The 19,821-nt window shown below is 49.8% G+C and overlaps 6 protein-coding genes across 6 annotated transcripts; 3 read left to right on the top strand and 3 right to left on the bottom strand.

The window, feature by feature from the left end:
• Positions 1 to 4,645: 4,645 nt before the first annotated feature.
• On the bottom strand, positions 4,646 to 5,554 carry Z519_05326 (uncharacterized protein; the record flags this gene model as incomplete). Its single annotated transcript, XM_016763066.1, has 2 exons — positions 4,646 to 5,220; positions 5,272 to 5,554. The coding sequence occupies 2 exons, from the start codon at positions 5,552 to 5,554 to the stop codon at positions 4,646 to 4,648; spliced, it is 858 nt and encodes a 285-aa protein (XP_016620679.1).
• Positions 5,555 to 6,936: 1,382 nt separating this feature from the next.
• Positions 6,937 to 7,991, top strand: Z519_05325 (uncharacterized protein; the record flags this gene model as incomplete). Its single annotated transcript, XM_016763065.1, has 2 exons — positions 6,937 to 7,002; positions 7,050 to 7,991. 2 exons carry the CDS (start codon positions 6,937 to 6,939, stop codon positions 7,989 to 7,991), a joined length of 1,008 nt encoding a protein of 335 aa, XP_016620678.1.
• A 2,970-nt stretch (positions 7,992 to 10,961) lies between these two features.
• On the bottom strand, positions 10,962 to 14,225 carry Z519_05324 (isoleucine-tRNA ligase; the record flags this gene model as incomplete). The annotated part of the gene is made up of 1 exon (XM_016763064.1): positions 10,962 to 14,225. One exon carries the CDS (start codon positions 14,223 to 14,225, stop codon positions 10,962 to 10,964), a length of 3,264 nt encoding a protein of 1,087 aa, XP_016620677.1.
• A 2,029-nt stretch (positions 14,226 to 16,254) lies between these two features.
• On the top strand, positions 16,255 to 17,056 carry Z519_05323 (uncharacterized protein; the record flags this gene model as incomplete). Its single annotated transcript, XM_016763063.1, has 2 exons — positions 16,255 to 16,661; positions 16,723 to 17,056. The coding sequence occupies 2 exons, from the start codon at positions 16,255 to 16,257 to the stop codon at positions 17,054 to 17,056; spliced, it is 741 nt and encodes a 246-aa protein (XP_016620676.1).
• Positions 17,057 to 17,389: 333 nt separating this feature from the next.
• Z519_05322 (uncharacterized protein) lies at positions 17,390 to 17,949 on the bottom strand (the record flags this gene model as incomplete). The annotated part of the gene is made up of 2 exons (XM_016763062.1): positions 17,390 to 17,664; positions 17,745 to 17,949. 2 exons carry the CDS (start codon positions 17,947 to 17,949, stop codon positions 17,390 to 17,392), a joined length of 480 nt encoding a protein of 159 aa, XP_016620675.1.
• Positions 17,950 to 18,669: 720 nt separating this feature from the next.
• On the top strand, positions 18,670 to 19,426 carry Z519_05321 (uncharacterized protein; the record flags this gene model as incomplete). Its single annotated transcript, XM_016763061.1, has 5 exons — positions 18,670 to 18,838; positions 18,889 to 18,976; positions 19,028 to 19,058; positions 19,112 to 19,190; positions 19,257 to 19,426. 5 exons carry the CDS (start codon positions 18,670 to 18,672, stop codon positions 19,424 to 19,426), a joined length of 537 nt encoding a protein of 178 aa, XP_016620674.1.
• Positions 19,427 to 19,821: the final 395 nt, after the last annotated feature.

The raw sequence follows: 19,821 nt of genomic DNA, 5'->3' as shown, positions 1-19,821 counted from the left end.
AACAACAACAACAACAACAACAACAACAACAACAACAACAACAACAACAACAACAACAACAACAACAACAACAACAACAACAACAACAACAACAATACTCGATCTTTATTATGGATACGTATAGAGGCTGAAAGTAAACTATTCTCGCGTCTCTGGGCTTGTGTTGGCTCTTAAATGTATCTTCTTCTCCGGCCCAGATGTTCTCGATGAGCGATGCGAAATCCGGTTTTAGATCCCAAGAATGACTGCGCTAGGCTCTCGAGTAACTCGAGTCCCTCGGTACCAGACAAGTCACGGACAAAAGGTGCGATTGAAAAAGAGTCAGCCTGAACCATAGGCGTCTGAGGGGAATTCCATAAGGGCTGGGCACCCCAGAAATCATGATTTCTGGAGATTGCATGAAAGAACGCTTGCATCATGGGTCGTCCATTGGGCAGGGTGCCGTTTACCAATATATCTGACAGTGCTTTCCGGTTGGATTTATATGTGGTCCAGAGACCAATTTGGATTTACGGTAGATATCGTATCGTTGACAAGCCCTTCAGCATACAGAATTCGACAGTCCCATGAAAAGCGGACGCATTGCATGATGTTGACTCGATAGGGCTTTTTGTTGGATCCTCGTTCGTAAAAATATAAGGGCTCCGCTCACTGTTTGCAAGTCCAATTGGGCACCCAGGACGGTAATGAAAGGCGCTGGTTTCCTGATCGCCGACGGTCACAGGTGATGCTGATGGTTCTGAGCCTTTGATCGTCCTTTGTCGGGGCTCGAGCAACCTCGCTGAAGAGTCTCTCAGTCTTTTTTTTTCTTTTGGAATAGCTAGCTTTGACGAGCTGTTTGTAGTTCTCTCTGTGGATCCCGATGCCTAGAATTCCACAGATCCTGTCCCGTGGATCATTGCTTTGTAAATGCTGGGATGAAACCTGAAAATACAAAGGACGGGAGGGGTTCTGAAGGTGATACACCAGATCCTACAACATTCAAAACACCTTCTTCCTACTCTCGTAGGTTAATCATTTGTTCCTAGGGATACGAACCCGTAAATTTCAGCAGTTCAAGAAGGGAAGAGGAGAGTGTTTCCCTTCATGCCTTGCTGGCCGCCACCTCAATGCATCCACTGCTTTCACAAAGACTTCGGAGGGTTGCTGTCGATAGCCGCATACCACCTGAGCCGCTTTAGAGACAACCTCTTCCTGTAGGACCCCAAGTCTTAACCAATAAGGTCTCTGGAGCAGGCTTTGCACAGCGCTTTGGTAAGTTCGACTGAACCAACCCTGTAGTTCCTCCTCAATTGACGATTTCTTCGGCTTTTTTGCCCTTATTTGATCGCGCCAAACGCGAGGACATAGTCGCTAGAGCTTTCTCCGATCCATGCAACCATCTCTTTGGCCTCCCTGTATATATCAGTCATAATAAGCACTGGCTTCCCTCTCTCGGTCTCATCTCCCTGGTTGATGCACACTCCATCTGCCCAGAGCTTAACGCTGCTCTGTTTGCAGCGGAGACGCAGAAGAGTGGATGCTAAGTTTCTTCTTGCTTAACACTTCACACCATTGACTAATATTTCCCGGTTGTCTTTTTAACTCCCTCGAGGTGTAGGACAAGGCTTTATAGCTCGGTAGAGGGGTTTCAACTACAGCGACCGTATGGAGCTAACACTCCTTTTGAGCGGACATTTCAGCGGATGGTAATTAAGACAGTAAGAATCCGGATCTGGAAATCATCCTCAACCAATTTGTCGTATAATTGTTGAGAGAACATTGGAGAACACCTAATTGGTTGTGGAAGTGTATTTCCTCCCTGAGACGGGGGATTTGGTCCGCGAAGGTCTCTGGAATCGGATCTAGAGTGTTCAGATATGTCAAACTAAAGTGTACTTGTATAAGTACTTTAACCTTAATATTAGCTTGATCTTTCCCCATTTCATTACGCTACAGATGCGTAACTTTTAGCTAGTCGCTCTCTAATTTAGACTCGCTCTTATGTCTCATCCCGTCCGCTGTGAATAAACGGGGCAAGTAGAAGAAGTAAAAGAAAGGGAGCCGTGGCCCGTGGGCCTGTGTTAGGACGCATAACTTGGTGTTTCTCGTTTCCGGAAGGGCAAAGTTCCGCGCCCACCTGCTCGGTTCTTGTTGCCAGGAGTACCCTGAAGGCCACTTTCTGCCTAACCGCTGCTTACGCAGTAGGTGCTATGCAAGGGTGGATTGCGCATGGAGGGATCGGCGTGACGGAGGGTGGCGAAGGTGGGGAGATGAATCGAGTGGGAAGATGCGGCGGAAGAAGGCAGTATTGCCAAGTGAGGAGGCGAGTAGAGAGATTGGTCTTGATTGGGCGTATTGGGAGAGCGTTGAGGGCCAGCCGCTTTGGGAGTTTGGATGGTTGAGAAATAGAAGTGTGCGTGCGAGAGGCTCAGGCCGCGACAATGTGACACAGCCTAGTTGAGGGAATGCGCGCGGCCACTGGGATCGCAGGGAACGGCCTCTGGCTATCTCGAGGTGGTCTCAGAGTCAATCTACCCTAGTGAGGCTCTGGCTTGATTGGAAATGCTCCAACACCAATGTCATGGACATCCATGTTCTGCCCGTCCAGAGGCGACTGTCATCTGCTGGAATAACTCGTAGGTCAGACACATATCAGGATCTCCACGGTATGTGCAGTCTACTGCCAAGCGGAGTGCGAGTCAATCTTGGAAGGACTAGTCTCCCGATACATGGCTTGGGGTCAGTGGAACAAGGTGATTATTGAACAACCGCGGCGGCAGTTGGTGTAAGCTATGGTTACAAGGCCAAAATTGCTCGAAAAGATGCAGCATGCAGGGGTGCGAGCGCAAAGAACATATGGAATGCCACTCTCTTGAGCAGCGATGGGGCGTATTTCAGCCTCATCTCCGCTGACCGGTCAGTACAATTATTTTTGGAAGGGAAACGCCCTACAGTCCGGAGCTTCTGGGAATCATCGAGAGTAACCTACCAGCTGTAGACACAGCATGTTCTGGACTGCGAATACGAGTCCTGTGCAACTGGACGAGATTATATGGTCTATGGTGTATCAGAGGAGTGACAGAGAGCCAACTTTGGGGTTGGCGAAATTGCTGGTTACAAAGATGCCACACCATTGAAGGCAGAGTTGATTGGCCCAAACCCACGTCAAGGAAGCACACCCACAGACATGCTCATGCACCTGCGATTTGCATTCACGGGGATGCTTTCCCTTCCATAGGGTCCCGGCCATTAGATCGTAGATTTCTCTTACTCAAACCACAGTAATGTTCCAGTTGATCCTTGCAGTGAAGTACTTCCCATTGGACGTCGTGCTTGTCGTATGACACCCCTCGCTGCCAGATTGTGGTCATGTCCTGGACACTTGTGAGGCTGAACGAGGTGACCGTGAACAGTCGGTTAGGCAATCATCGATCAGTGGTGTTAATCACGCCTCGTTGCCAACTCGCTGGCCTTCAGATGCCCCTCTATGCCAGGATATTTCGCGCCCCATGCGCTTCTAATTGATGGGTAAACCTGCACATACAAGGGTCGAAGTCGCTGCGCTGTTGCGATCCGTGAATGACATTCTTTGAACAGGCACACAAGTGTTGCCCAATGAAGGCAGTATAAATGCTGTCCAGGAATCGCTGTTCAGCCCAGATTTTTATCAATCGACAATGTCTCCCTGGCACCGTTTATTAGGGAAGTGGGGGAAGGAAGTTGCGATTGATGAGAAAGAACGGATTCTCAAACCAGTTACCCCATCACTTCAGCACGGAAGGTTGCTATCTGAAGTATTGAGCCTGGGTTTTGAAAGTTTCCCCCGGTTTTGTGGCCGACGCCGAAAGCGTATCAAGAACCAGCGCGGCCAAAAAAGCAAAACGCGAATGGCATGAACCTCGTTCTATCCCCAAATGAAATATTCGATGCTAATAGGGACAGTGTATTCTTATCAGAGCAGACAATGGTTTCCAGTTTTATAGGGTGGAAAGGGAGGAGCTTAGGCTTGATGGAACTGCTGAAGTCATTGTTGTCTCCGAAGAGCTAGCAGTCCGACTACTCCAAGAGCGGAATCTTTGGAGAAGAATCCCTTCTCGTACTGTTAAAGATGACCATGGTTACCACCACATTTGCGAGCATGTGATCAAGGTTAGCTATCGATGGGGCAACGACAATAGCACAAGAGATGCAAAGATCTATGTTTCTTCCCAATCGACCTTAGCCAGAGTCCATCTTCTGGTTCCAATAACGCTCGCTGCGCCGGAACCGGCAACGTCACCCGCAGTGCGACCGACTTACCATTTGCCTCCCCAAACCCAAGGTGAGCCACTCTTAACTGCATTGTTTTCTTGCATACCTAGAGATAAGAAATCGTCGCTGAAAGCACTGCGGAAGTTTAGCGGCTTACGGACGAGCAGACGAAAGAGACCGGCAAACGAAGAGCGACGAGGCTGCGCGGAAGGCTCATGCGGAAAATATGAGCGCGGCGCAACAGAAGAAGGAAAGAAAGCTTGAAAACGCGTATAAGAAACCAGGTCAGGGCACCAAGTGACGGAATGTCATCTTTGGGGGACTCGAAGCGTGCAAGCAATTTCATACTTATGTACTTTTATCTTCGCTCGACGTTTCAAATCCTATAACTGGGTCACATCATGGTGGTACGTCAATTGCTAGAGCGCGGTCCTGCAGTGACACCTCCTACAAAGACTACTTGAACAGCAGCAAATGCAATTGTTGCGGCGAAAATTTCATATCGCCTGCCATGTGCGACCAACCCCATGATTAATGAGAACAGCGAACTGAAACCTATGATCAGCAGCAGTCGAGATAACATGCTCTTCACGTAGTAAAGAACAAGAATCGAGGACGACGGTACCATGGTGGAAAGAACGGTGCAGAGCACGTTCCCCAGTATTGCCAACTTCTTGTCATCGTAGGCGTAGTATGAGCCGAGTGCCTCTTCGTCAGTTCTCCTCTGCAGGCGATGACCAACTCGTTTACGGTAAAATGGAATAAGGGCATTGGCGACCCATGCTGCGAAGCGGTCGGTTCTCTTGTTCAGTGTTATGAGGTCGCCAGTGTGGTTTACGTCCCATGCCATGGCCTCGGCGCCGGCAGACAATTTCAAGAAGTTGTTGCCACATTTCTCGTCTCGAAGCCAGGCGCGGAGGAAGTCAATGTCGCAGGAGTCGGGACTTCCCAGTTTGATCACTGCTGCTGTTCGCGATATAAACTCATCTATAATGTCAGCTCGTCCTGCATTCTCAAAAAGGCAGACGCAGGGGTTACAGTATCTCCCCAGCTTCTCCTCAGCCTCAAGGATTTTCTCCTTGCGCACACTCCGTCCACCGGCATCGATCGCCTCATTTAATTTCTCCCATGACTTTGCGTGGCCACGCAAATCTGGGTGCTGCACTTCGAACTTCCCCAACACTCTCAGATCATGCTCGAGTTCCAGAAGTTCCGCTTGCATGCGAAGCGTCACTTGGGCAGCCAGCTGGCCAAAGCGCCGCACGATAGCCAATTCTGGACATTTTCCGATCAATGCCGAAAGCTCATCGTAGCTACCCATCTAGAAGTGTTTGCAAAGCCCCGAAACAATTCTCTGTTTCACAATGTCCCCTGGCCGAGTAGACGAGACCACTCGCTCGCTTTTGAATATTGACCCCAGAGGCAGACATCAGGCTGAGTGGCAGCAACAATCGTGTGCGTGGGTGGGAACGAGCTACATAGCCCAACACAAGTATGCCTGCATTCGAATGCTCTGCATGAACACTTCTTAGTTTGCACCCTTATGCTCCAATTGGCCGTCACGACGGTCGTGGCTTGCTGATCAGAGTTTCCCTGCCCCGCAAACCCGCGCAGGATTGATCTCGTGACGAAAGGTGCGCGGATTTTGGTCGAGCATAATTGCTTACCGTCTGTTGCTGTCGGTGGAGTTTGGTCACCCAGTAGAAGTCGACATCAGCCAGTTGCAAAAATGACGAATCGGATACATAGCCTCTTCCAGGCAAAGTCTCGTTAGTAATCGTGGACACACCCTTCTGGTTCCCTACCTGGTTGCCCGAATTTCATGTGGACAGACAATGTGTCCAACTCCGGACGAGACCGCTGGCCTTTCGAGAAATCAACGTGACGGTTCTGGCCTTTTCATAGCAGAAGTTCCAAACAGGTCAGATCGCGAGGAAATTAATATATCTCGCAAGTCTCGTCGTTCCCTGCAGCCTTGTGAGTATCGATTAACTATCGTCAACACCTGGAATGACTTCCTCGCGAGCACCTTGAGAACGAGAGCCAGGACGAGCAAGGCCCGCCCCCACAAAGAAGCATTACAGAGCTGCTTCTCTTCACGCTCCTATGCTCGCCCTGATTGGGCTGTAGTTTCACGCTTGCCTTGATTCTCGGCTTCCTGTCTGCCTTGAATATCGGAGGATGTCAATGAAATCGCCGCAGCCTCTCGCAGAGCGTTGATTTCTGCTCACCGGGGGTACCGCCACCAGCACTGGAAGTGGATTGCGGGTTGCGGCGCAAATGAGGGCTTTCATATGAAGACTAACCTTGTACATTCATTCCCTGAGTAGCCTTGTGCCCTCGAGTATCTTTTCCCTGCTGGAGTCTCGTCTTTAACACAGTCCATAGCCGCAAGGTTCTTAATCACGTACCGCCTCCATTGTTGTCTCAACAGAAGAGCACCTCATCATAGGTCTCATCAACGTGTTTTTTCTACACTCCGCGTGAATTTAGCGGAGTGTGCTCTTGGTTGGAACTTGCTCAGTCGTTGTTCGAATACAGCCTGGACAGCTTAGCAGCGATCCCTCATACGACCACAATCCTAGGCTGTTAGCATCCTCGCGGTGACGGTCGGCACCAGGAGCGCCGCAAGAACTTGTCGACGTTGACAAGGTCTCAAGGTACACGTATCAAAACGAGGCATACTCTTTATAACAGACGTCTATGCCTGGAGACAGAAGACGCTGGTTCCTTCAACGCTTGGGGAGCGTTTTGAGATTGCCAGCCAATGTGAGTGACGGTCCCATAAGTGTTGTCGAAGATGCTTACCTTTATAGACTCCGCATGCTTCTTGGATAGGGAGCGGCGGAGCTGAAGGCCTCCACCCCACCCCGCCAGCCATCAGCGCTGAATCTGCTATCCCTACTGAACCTGTTGTCCCTGTTGAACCTGTTATCCATGCCGAACCTCCACAACCTCCGCCGAGCACATCTGACATAACTCATCCACCGAGCGATCTTCCCATCAATGTAACCATAGAAGATGTCGCTCAGCTCGATAAATGTCCCACGGCGACTCCTCTCACATCTGTCTTGTGGCTAAGAGGTGTGGAAAATATAGATCAATTTCAAAAGGCTCTCGACGATAGTTACAAGGGTGATCTAGAGAGTGACAGCAGTCTCGGGGAGGTGATGATTTTTGGAGAAGATGCAATACCCGACGGAAGCAATCCCCTTCAAGAGCAGAGCTCCTGTTCCACACGGGATACGGTACTGGGCACAGGACAAGATGGCGTGCTAGACCGCAGCCCAGACGGTGACGGAGGCAGCGACATTAGCGGCGCTCCTGGTTCCAAAGGATTCTCGGCGCTGTTCGATACTGGCGCGCAAGTCAGTGTCATACCACTCAAGACATTACGGAGGTTGAAGAAAGGATTCACAAAGTTCTCCCACCTGCATCCGGACCTACAAAGTCAAATGGCTCTCGGAGATTTTCGAGGTCAGAAGCATCAGCCTCTCGGCTTGGTCCCACTTCTCTGGAGTCTCGATGCTTTTCCTAGCGTCATATTTAACACAACCTTTTGGGTAGTGGACGGGAACACAGAGAATGACTTGATCATCGGCAAAGACGTCATGCGGGATGCCTACATCGCCATCAAAAAGGAGAAAAAGTTCCGCAACAAAGACCCCAGAACATTGATCAAGAACGCGATCCATGGATCCGTTGGCATCCTGCGAAAGGTATCGAAGGGAAACCTCCGTGGTGCACCGGGTCTCTAGGAACGTTAGGAGGTTGGTCTGGGCACCGAGATGCAGTACATCGTGACACAAGGGCGTTGAACAAGGATTGGCAGGCTGCACAGCGTTGGCGTGGTTGTTTCATTAATGATGACAGCATTTCCCCAGGATATACCCAGCATGGTTTGGAGGGCGTTCAGACAGAGAAAAGTCCCAGGCTACGCAATGTCAGATTTCACGAGTTCAGAGATCTGCTGAAGACATCCTGCTATGCGATCCGAGCGTTCGCTGGGCTGTCGCATGATTTTCTATCCGGTGATGAATCGTTTGTTCGCACAATTGAGTCTCAGCGCGGGAGAATCGACGAGCAATTCGCCAGACTGTGGAAGATGGGAAGGGGCCCACGTATCTGATGAGAGTCAGCTCGAGTACCCGCAAAAGGACTATGATCGATTAATTGGATCCACGACAATTTGCGACCTTTAATGAAGAATGACACCCCTGCAAGGCGGTAGACCTCGGTATGCGACACCCCGTCTCACCCGTGCTGAAGAATAGCAGACCAACATACCAAGGCCATTAGTGTCTCTACCGAGGATGGATGGAACAAAGTATCCCGTTTCTTAAATTATCGAGAATTCCTTCCATCCCAGCTTACCCTCACCAACGAGTTCGACCGGAGCCAATACATTGGTCTCAGAAATTCAATTGCTTTGGGTGCGGAGCCAGATGGAAAAGAACGTTATACTACCAATCACCATGTTCCAATCACGTTCTACTATCCTTTGGAATACCTTGATTCCTGAACGGATAGATGCAAAATCAAGGACCCTCTGAGATATGTACCTAATCTACCTGAAACCGGGTCCATAATGAAGTCTGGCTGGTTTGTTGCTGTCGCTGTTGATGAGCTTGGGAACGCTAGTAGTCTACTAAGCTTTTGCCTTGAAGGAGAATCCTAAGCCATGAGACACGGGAGAATCAGGTGTTTGAGCGGGCGCTGTCGTGGAGGCGAGAAGACAACGGGTCCCTATTGGTTTTGCAAGTGAGACTCCTAGAGAGCAGACGTAGCTGTAACAATGGATGGTGTAGCTTGACCCTATTCCGTCATCGTGAGACCGTTCATGGATCTCGATGCCGCCGGTTCAGTCGGCGCGTGGATCAGCGGGATGCATCGGCGTAGAACCACTCTGTTACGCTGCTCAGTCGATAGTTCTTCGATTCGAGGGTGCTGTATAGCTAGCGTCGTGCTCCGTGTGCGAATGGATATGCATAAACGAAACAAGAATAACCTGAACAGAACGCCCCATCCTACAGGATGACTACTTTTCAGAAGAGCCATTGAATCAGGCGGCAACTGCACCACCTGCTGCGCCTTGAATCAGAGCGTAGATTATATAAGTTGCGATACGCAAAGGAATATTGGGCAGCAGCGTAGGCGCAGCGACTTACCCGCTTCAGTCAAGACGATTTATACCCAATGCCTAGTTGAGAGGTAAGTGAAGCCGAACGATGGAGGGCTAGAAACGACTCCCAGGGGGCCCAGCGGCCTGCTCGGAGGGTGCTCAGTGGAACCAAATTATAGGCCCACTTAAAGCTCAGGTTAGAGTGGCCTTTGCTCGCCTAAGGATCAAACTCTATTTAGTAAATAGATTTTTCGTTCGCGAGCAAAATACTTGTTAGGTACCGTTAGCAGGACACGTGGACGCATCTCGGAAGGCTTGGGTCGACCCCCAGAATCCGTGACAGGAGACCCAGTACCAAGGAAGAGATGTGCGGCCCGCCCATTTCGACAAGCTCGATTCGTCAACATAGAAGGCGTTGTCAGAGACTCAGAAGGTTGGACTGGTGGATTGTCTGCTAGAGGGCGAGGTCAACGAACAGGCTGTGTATTCGTAGAAGTGGTAGAAGAAAGTTGTGCATGTCTCTCTGAGCGGCGTCGGTTCAGCTAGTGTGCGCTTGCTCCTCCGGAATCGTCTAATACAGTTGAGCATACCAACCGGAGAAGCCAGGGGACGACAACAGTTAGGCAAGTTATTGGGCTCTTCTGCTTCCCTTCCAACTTACAATTGATGATATTGATTGACTCGGAAGCAACAACAACCACAACAACCACCACAACCACAAAAATAACATTACACAACTGCTACAAAATGCCCACCATGTCCGGCCGCGCAAGGCCGATCGAGAAGTTCGCCGCCGCGGCCGCAAAATGTTCTGTCGAGGTAAGTCGCGACCATTGAACATTTCCTGATTCCTCTCTTCCCTTCCCTTCCTTCCTCCCTCCTCCCTTTCTCCCATTCGCTCTCCATTCCCTCCTCCTCTATCCATCCCGTCCAGCCCCAAGCCACAAAGCACGGGCTGCCCGGCTCGTCTCGCGCCTGCTCTACGCACTCCACAAAAGACAAAATGCATCACGCTGAACATTGAGAATCACTCCAAACCAATAATAGGCCTCCGCATACGGCAAATGCATCCTGGCAGACTACCAGTCGACGTATCAGGACATGTGCGCGAAGGAGTTCATGCACCTGAAGGATTGTTATCTTGTAAGTTCTCCGTACAAGTATTAAGTTCCTGTTCCAACGCCGCCACCCCATCATCGAATTCCAAGATCACATACATCTTTCTTCTGAGAATGCTTCACACTGCCAGCTTTTGGGTTATGTTGTGGTCTCTTTATGCATTGAGGGAGCAATGAGCTCGATATAACTCAAAACCCAACATGATTGGGAGTGGTTGATCAATCAGGGAGGTCTTGAGTCTCCTCGGTCTTGTTTCTCATCAAGGGATATATCTATCCATCTCTTCGTCTTTTCAAGACATCTAGCTAATTCTTTCATCTTGCAGAGACATGCAAAGAAGTCATGACATGCACGCTCCATGTTTTTACACTTTCCTTTTGCGGCCTCTTGACCAAATCTACATCCGGTCCACGGACTCTGTTTCTCTGGAGGATTGTCATAAAACGTCGTCTTCATGCTCATGGTCCCTTTCAATCGAGAGTCCTTTTCAGAGCTTCAACAACCTCAACAAAAAGGTCGCCTTCTGCACCTCCTGCACCTCCTCCACAATCAAATCTGCGCCGCCATTGTCCCCATTCACGATCGGCCCCTCCACCTCCGTAACAACATGCTGGTCTACCGGCCGTCTCAAGGCCTTCTCAATAAAGGAGCTCTGTTGCTGAAAGACCTTTTCCAGCCCAATGTGATCCGGGTCTTGCTGGACTTTGTATTCCATCTTGACATCATCTGTGGGTTTCAGGTTCGCTTTCTTTCGGAGTTGCTGGACACGGTTGATGATCTCGCGGGCGAGACCTTCCTGTGCCAATTCCGGGTAGATAGACACGTCGAGAATGGTCAAGACATCGTTATCAGTGTTCGTTTCTTGGTCTTTGGACGTTTCGTCTTCCTTGAGTGCGCGTTTGACCACCAAATCACCTTCAACTAATTCTATCCCAGCCACCGTAAGCTTGCCCTCTGAGAGATACGTCTTGCAGTCACTGCTGGTTACATCGGGAAGTGCTTTCTTGACCTTTTGCATATCTTTCTTCAATTTCTTGCCGAGGACAGGCCAGTCCGCCGTCACGCTGTACTGCACGTTGTATTTCTCTTCGTCTGAGGACAGAACCAGATCTCGCACGTTGAGTTCTTCCGTGATGTACCCTTCAAGTGACTTGACATCGTCGAGGTATTGCTGGTCCTTGTGGATGACCACTAGCGTCTTCAGCGGCGTCTTCAGACCGATCGTTCTTCTTTCTCGTGACTGCCTCGCGAGTTCAATGACCTTTTGCATCCGTCCTACACGTCGCTCCACGACCGGATCGAACAACTCCTGTCGGACTTCGGGGAATGCGAGGAAATGAACACATCGCATATCTTCGCTGTGGAGGGATTTCGGTATGTATGGAAGCAGTTTGGTGTAGATGAGGTCGGCGATGAAAGGCGTAAACGGAGCGAGCCCACGGACGAGGGTGAAGAGGACGTCAAACAGAGTATTCAAGGCATGCAGAGTATCATCCACCCCCAGTTCGCCCTTCAATCTCTTTCGGTTGAATCTGATGTACCAGTTTGTGGTTTCATCGATCAAGCTCAGCAGGCCTGGCACAACAGTGTACAGTCGGTATGCCGCCATTTCCTCGTTGATGTATTTGAGTAAACTCTGACAGCTGGCGAGTATCCATCTGTCCATGACGTTGGTGTTGGTTGTGTCCATTTCCGGATTGAACACGTAGTCAACACCCTCAATCTTTTTCAGCAGTTCTACTTGACCTTCAAAGAATTTGTAGCTGTTCCACAAAGGTAACAGGACCTTTGCAACAACCTCTTTGACACCCGATTCTTTGAATCTCAGCGGCTCGGCTCGCACGACAGGTGAGTTGATCATGTACAGCCGCAGAGCATCCGCTCCATACTTGTCAATGACTGCGTTGGGGTCCGGGTAGTTCTTGAGTCTTTTGGACATCTTCTTGCCATCCTCTGCGAGTACAATACCGTTGACCACACAGTTCTTAAAGGGCAAGACCTTCTTCAAGTGGATGCCCAGGATGACAAGAGTATAGAACCAACCGCGAGTTTGGTCGAGGCCTTCTGCAATGAAGTCGCCAGGGAATGTCCTCTCAAAGTACTCTGAGTTCTCAAAGGGATAATGTGCCGAGGCATACGGCATACTTCCAGACTCGAACCAACAGTCGAATACCTCCTCGACCCGGCGAAGCACACCGTTGCCTTTCTGGCTCGGAATTGTAATGTCATCCACGCTATCACGGTGAAGATCTGTGATCTCACCTTTGTAGCCACTGAGCTTTTTTAGTTCTTCTATGCTGCCCACTGCAATGACCTCTGAGTAGTCCTCACTTGCCCACAGCGGAATTGGAGTACCCCAATACCGATTTCTCGAGATGTTCCAGTCGCGGGCGTTCTTGATCCACTCCGCAAATCGCTTCTCCTTGACGAAATTGGGAACCCAGTGGGACTTCATAATGCCGTCGAGCATATCCGGAATGATGCTGGGCACCTTGTCATTTCCGGCAATGTTGACAAACCAACCGGACACAGCTCGGTAGATCAAGGGTGTGTCTGATCGCCAGCAAAACGGATATTGATGGGTCAGTTGACTGTCCCGAATGAGACGCCCGGTGCCCTTCAGATGCTTGATAATATGCTTGTCTGCTTCCTTCACGTGCTGACCCGCAAAGTCTGTTACTTCTTTTGTGAAGCGGCCTGTCTCGTCGACTGGGTTTGGAGGGAGGTGCTGGTGGCTGATGATGCCATTTTCCATGGCTACTCGGAAATCCTCTTCACCAAATGCTGGTGCTTGGTGGACAACACCGGTACCATCATCATCCGTGACATAAGTGGCATTGAGAACTCTGAAAGCACTGTCCTTGAATTCATCGTAGAAGTAGTCGAATGGCGGGAGATATTGTTTGCCTTTGAGGTCTGAACCCTTCATCTTCTCTAGGACCTTGAACTTGGCTTTCTTGGGGTCTTTGTACAGTGTCCGCAACAACTTCTCTAGCATGATGAATTTCTGACCGGAGTCTTGGTCCAAGAACTTGATGTACTCGAAATCGGCATTGACGGCCAATCCAATATTGGATGGCAAGGTCCACGGCGTGGTGGTCCAGGCGAGAAGCTTGGTGTCAGGATCCTCAAGGAGCGGGAATGCAATGACCACTGCAGGGTCTTGTGCTTCCTTGTAGTTGGATTGAGCTTCGTGTTGACTTAGCGGCGTGCTCAGCGCGGTTGAGAAGGGCATGACTCTGTAGGAGCGATAGACCATGCCCTTGTCGAACAGTTGCTTGAAAACCCACCATACTGACTCCATGAAAGTGGGATTCATGGTCTTGTAGTCGTTGTCAAAGTCAATCCACCTTCCCAACCGGTCAATGGTCTCTCTCCACTCGGTCGCATATCTCATGACAATGGCCTTGCACTCCGCGTTGTATTTTGCAATCCCCATCTCTTTCACCGCCGCCGGTCCAGAGATGTTGAATTTCTTGTCAATCTCATACTCGATTGGTAAGCCATGTGTGTCCCAGCCAAATCTCCTCTCGACGTAGTAGCCCTTCATAGACCAGTATCTCGGAATAATGTCTTTTATGGTGGAGGCCAGTAAGTGGCCGTAGTGAGGCAAGCCGGTCGCAAATGGGGGGCCATCGTAAAAGGTGTAGGGCTTGTTCGATTTTGAAAGGCGCAGTTGAGTCTGGAAGGCGTCAATTTCTCGCCAGCGCTTGAGCGTGGCCGCCTCTTCGGCAGAAAAATCCACAGCCATGTTTGGAGAAGTTGGAACGAATTGGCGGGGCGTGAGAGTGTTTTTGAAGAGGCACCGAAGGGAGAGTGACTCAATATTTGATACATGTCTTGGCGGCGACACTCACACGCCTGCACTGCTTTTAACAGCTGAGTGAGTCACCCCGATCGTGCCGCTTTTAAAGCCAGGTGCACGCAAATCGTCCCTCTACTCGGCACTTGACTGCCTACCCAGTACTCACTCCTTACGTCGACTTAAGACTTTTTGATCTGTAACATAACCTGAAGTGATATTATTTACGATGATATAATTTGAAACAACTCGAGCCGAAGTTCTATTAATTGTACTCGGTAATCTGCAGGAACATACGAGGTCAGTTGAACCGATATTATTATTGTACTAGCCCCAATTAGGCTAGTGATTCTATCTCTTGGCACTGCGACATGGGCTAGTATTTAAACCTCTTCCGTCACAGATAGAACTTCTCTTCCTTCTCAATCGATCAATCAATCAATCAAGTAAGTTATGGCGCTCTAGATTGAACCAACGACTAGTCGCGATGCGACTCGAAGGTAATGGCGAATCTTGTGTCCCAACCAATCAACACAGCGAGAGCTCTCAGTAAAACAACCAGAGTATATTTAAGGTGTGCCGGGTTCCAGATGAACTAATTCGATTATGATGTAATTGGCTGGATGAGACTCTCTAGGGACTGATTGATTGATTGATTCTTACCGGCCTTTAGGCTTCCGGTACCTAAAGGAGACTATTTTGTTGGCAGGCAGCCCACCTGGCGCCTTGGCCTCCCCAACCGCCTTTCCACTCGTAGGCACCTTGCTAACGGTGTCTCTGTAAAGCCTCTTGCTACAGGCACAGCCGTACGACAATGGATATGTCACTGCTTAGAGGGGTTCCTCAGCACCCTCAATTTGGACAACAATGGCCACCCTTTAAAGGGATTCTCACACGGCCCTTCAAACTTCGCAGTTCTCTCCTTTACTATCTGTTCTGCTGTGTCTGCGAGGTATAGAGGAGTCAAAACAAATGTATAGAAGGCACATCCCCCTAGCCGTCCTTCTAGGAGGACAAAGCCACTTCCGCTCATTCAAGCCCACTACCCAGCCCACGCGGCTATTGACTAAGCTGTCCGACCCAGTGCGGAACAGACATCCCCTACCACTTTTTACGGAAGGTGAAGTGTAATCGTGCCACTAAGCTCTTTCGGAATGATAGCTCTCGTAACAACGGTGTTCCCATTCAAGGGCAATAGCGTGAGATCGAGGATATGGGGCGGAGTTATGTTTCGCGCTGTGGCGTCTAAAGGCGGATTTCTACCGGAGATAAATAATGAGACCCAGGGTTCTGAGCGTCTCTGCCAAACATAGAAGGAGAAAAACGGACGAGAGTGAGGGGACAGAATGAGGTATCGTACTTGCTCTGCGAAATCATACTAATATGCTGGGTCTGTGATCTGCTTCTTGTAGCATCCTGGACTTTGGGGCCGTAATCGGGAGATACCCGATGATACACGGTGTCATCCGCAAGCACAGAAACACAATTGTTAAGGTACCAGGTTTTCGAGATGATCCTCCCATAACAGCTAAGACCATCGGTAGGGTACGATCATTGCCTCGTAGGGGTTGAGTGTTTCAGGGACAAAGTCCACCAAGGTGGATACGGCACCGTGTATGCAGATTCTCATGCTACGCTGACTGCAACGCTACCTGCAGTGCTACCTGCAGTGTCGTGTGGCCACCCTCGTCCTTACCTATCCAACCGGCACGTGTACTAGCAGGATTGTACAGTTAATATGTGGGTGATATGATGATATAGGCAAAAGATCATCTTAATATGCAGGTGCCAGGTTGGCATGGGTCTTTGGGATCGCCTCCCCATTCCTGCAAGTATGCACAAGCCATTGCCACATAGCGCCAAACGCTCCCACTGATCAATGATTGAAGACTATGCCATGATGCCGACGAGGAGGTTCCTGCAGCAGCACTCTTTCACTTGCTAACATCACCGTCTGGGCGCGGTCAAATCACTCACAATGGCAGAATGTTCGACGTATCACAACGACCTGACGGACTATAGCAAGGACAGCGACACCTTGTTGGGTGGTAGGGACCATGGCGAAAAGGAAACAGCTCCAACACGTTGGCGATCATATCGAGGCTTGGGGACCGTTCTGATGTTTGCCCTGGTGTCATTATTGTGCATTCTTCTTGCGGTGGACATTACGCTACGATTCACAACCTTAACGGAGAAAAGGAAAGACGGGAACAGACTCCATCGAAGTTTCGGTAGTAACGAGAGCTACATGTCGCTGGATCACAAGTATGATTATCTATGGGACCATGAATTCGCTGCAAATAACGCCGTTGTGTACATTCCTCCTGACGGCAAGAGCCAGGGTGTTGGCGGCGACGAGGAAATAGAACCTGGTGCAATCACGATGTGCGTGAAGCTCCTTTTCCCCCTTCCCATGAAGGCGTGTAATTGTACTCATATTTGCTAGGTTCCACCAACTCCACTGCCTGACATCAATCCGCAAAATCATGCAATTTGCTCGCGAGGGTGGACAGATTGGCCTCGACAATCGCGACGACCACCATTGGCCACACTGTCTATACTATCTGCGGCAAGCGATTCTGTGCAATGCTGACGGCACGATCGAGAGAGCACCGCCAATGGTCAATGGCACCAGGGGAATGATCAATGGGGCCCATGACATGAGAGTGTGTCGAGACCCCAGCGAGCTTTATGAGTTGAGGGAGAAATACGGATCTCGGGGAAAGAAGGAGTCTCTGAGCGGATCAAGTCGAATCAATAATTCATCAGAAACAATCTAAACTGGCCCTCTTACAAGATGGAAGACACGAGACTTTACACCATACAAGGTGTTCCATAACATCTGCAGCGGTAGTGACCTATTCGTGATGCAAGGCTAAAGGAATGTATCTATTTCCCACCGACCCACGGGTGCATGGTCTTTTCTTGGCTTGAGACTTTCGGTTTTCTGAAAGAAAGGCAAAGCTGTACGTAGCTTGGGTTAAGCCAGCGAACCAGCAGTTCTGTCTGACAGGCCGGTCGCGGTGAAGAAGGGTGCCTCGCTTGGAGGTTCACTCCAAGGAACATGGCCTTGTATAATTTCCCCAAAGCAAGGTTCGCTCGGCCAAGGCACTTTAGTTGCCAATGCAGTCCTTGCCGTAGCACTCAGACAGCTGACGTGCGTCAACCTCGACGGCCCGCTTGTTGCCAATACAGTCCTTGCCGTAGCACTCAGACAGTTGGCGTTCCTCAATCTCGACGGCTCGCTTGTTGCCAATACAGTCCTTGCCGTAGCACTCAGAAAGCTGACGTGCGCCTAGGGGAACAGCGGCGGCATTGATAGTGGTGGCGGTAAGGAGAAAGTAGGCGAGGAGGGTCGAGACTTTGATTTCCATGTTGACTTTTCGAGCTGGACGTAGTGGGTTCAAGTAACGTGCTTGGCTTGCTGACTTTGCTATTTTGTACTGGTGAGCGATCTGTAATACTCACTTGGCTGTCGCGTATCGCGTGAGCCAAGATGGAAGGCAATATATAAGAAATGCATGGCTTTGAAGCCCCTGGTACCCATGATGCTCGGCGTAAATTCGAGTCTCGTTGCCCCGTACAGACCCATGGATTTGTACGTCAGTAGAAGCCAGAGACAGTGCAGCCGTGGGTCTTCGATTTTCTTTTTGCAATAAATCACGATCGACATCCTCAGCACGTTGCCAGAATTCTCGTGATGGTAGGAGGACACAATGGAATCACGAAGGATTTTAGGGAGGACGTTAGACTATGGTTAGGCTCGTGAGGCATACTAGCGCATACAGACAGCACTGTATCACTCGGCTTACAGGATAGTGTATTATTCTCATGTGAGTCCCAGGGTATGTCACAATCGCCAATATGAGCAAGTCCATCCTGAACTCACTCTCCCTACCCTAGATGTCCTTTGTGCTCCTGATTCATGCGGACGCATGTTCAAATCCTTTCAAGGGCCACACTGCTCTGTGAGACCGACTTCCGCAAGCCAATTATCTCGTACTCATGAATCTGGTTGATCGTCATCCGCATTTATCAATGGTTGCCCTTCATCCCACAATTTGCCCGAGTCTCACATTCCCTTTGTAAATTGTCGTTAATGTGTTTCTGGTCTATACTGTCTCATGGGACTGTTCAAATACTCGTCGTTGCCCTCCGGCGAAAACAACGAGGATACAGAACGCAATTCACAATCTTCAGCTCCAAGATACACAATATTTGGAACGAAGTTCCTGCTGTTATCTAACGTGGCTCTAGTCATAGTCGTTGTTATCTTGTCTCTGAAGCTGATTCAACCGCATCGGGATGGGTCGTTTGAGACGGGCTTTTCGACAGAATTCAGTCAGTCCTTTTCTGTTCTTCCAACTCGATGTTGAAGCCCTCGCTGAATCACATGCCAGAAGCTGCGCACCCAGCTGTTCAACTGCAACGAATTCAATTCACTGGCGGTTTGCTGTACGATGAGAATGGCACGCTATACAGAAATGTGAATCCAGAAGAACCAACCTATGTCGGACCCCCAAGCCCAGACATAGATGCGGAATGGGAAGCCTTGATACATGGTAACTTGTCTTGACCGCTCTACTTAATGAATTTCCTGACCTCAAACCAGATCGGTACACGCCATTGACCTCGTCTGAAGCATTCAGCATCGGACTTGAAAGCTTTTCACTTCCTCGCAAGCAGTCATATTGGGCGGGGTGAGGAATCACATCTTCTTGGTTACCGCGCCGCTGACAGTTTCTCATTAGTGTCGACGTGTTCCATTCGTTACATTGCATCGTATACACCCACAATTCCGTCTTTGAAGTCAACAGAACTAACACGGCTCACAGAACTATGTTCGTATGGTACTAGACCTTGATTATTATGGGGACAGACTCGACCCGCTTCCTATCCGTCGGCTCCACGTTGGTACGTTGGATACACATCGACCTCGTTGCACCAAAGTTTACGCTGACAGGCCAGATCACTGCCTAGACCACCTGCGCCAAGCTGTGCAATGTAGTGGCGATCTTACCCCTGTCCCTGAGAGATGGGACAATGTCAGCAACATGCTCTACTGGGATTTTGAGGTGCCGCGCACCTGTCGGAATTTTCAAGCATTGCGCAGCTGGCAAGACAAACGAGTAGAGCAGATGATGATATAATCAGACATATACCACTCATTTATCACCTACAGTAGTCTAGTGCCACGTGGTTACAATATTATTTCCAAAGGGAAGTTACATAGCCTGGAAAGTCTGAAAACTGCTTTAACATAGGTAGTGGTTGTTGCTATTCAGAGGCCGAGACGAGGCACAAAGGAGATGCAGGTACGAGTGTCGCAAGCATCAATCGTTCAGGCACCAACGGGAGTCAACATTTTCTTCACCAGGCAGAGAACCAACGTAGTGGAAGGATCAAAGGCAGTTGAGCAGGTGAGTGATGACTCGTCGGCGATTCCGATCCATGTGTAGTTCGGAAACCTCAGGGAGTGGCAGCGACTTGCCAGAAGGAGCTACAGCAGGCCGTGCACGGTGTTGAGAAAGTTGACGTATCAGAA

Source organism: Cladophialophora bantiana (assembly GCF_000835475.1).
Source record: "Cladophialophora bantiana CBS 173.52 unplaced genomic scaffold supercont1.7, whole genome shotgun sequence".
In the NCBI taxonomy this organism is placed as follows: Eukaryota; Fungi; Ascomycota; class Eurotiomycetes; order Chaetothyriales; family Herpotrichiellaceae; genus Cladophialophora; species Cladophialophora bantiana.
The sequence above is the reverse complement of the archived record's forward strand: the minus strand, read 5'-3'. Positions and strand labels throughout refer to the sequence as shown.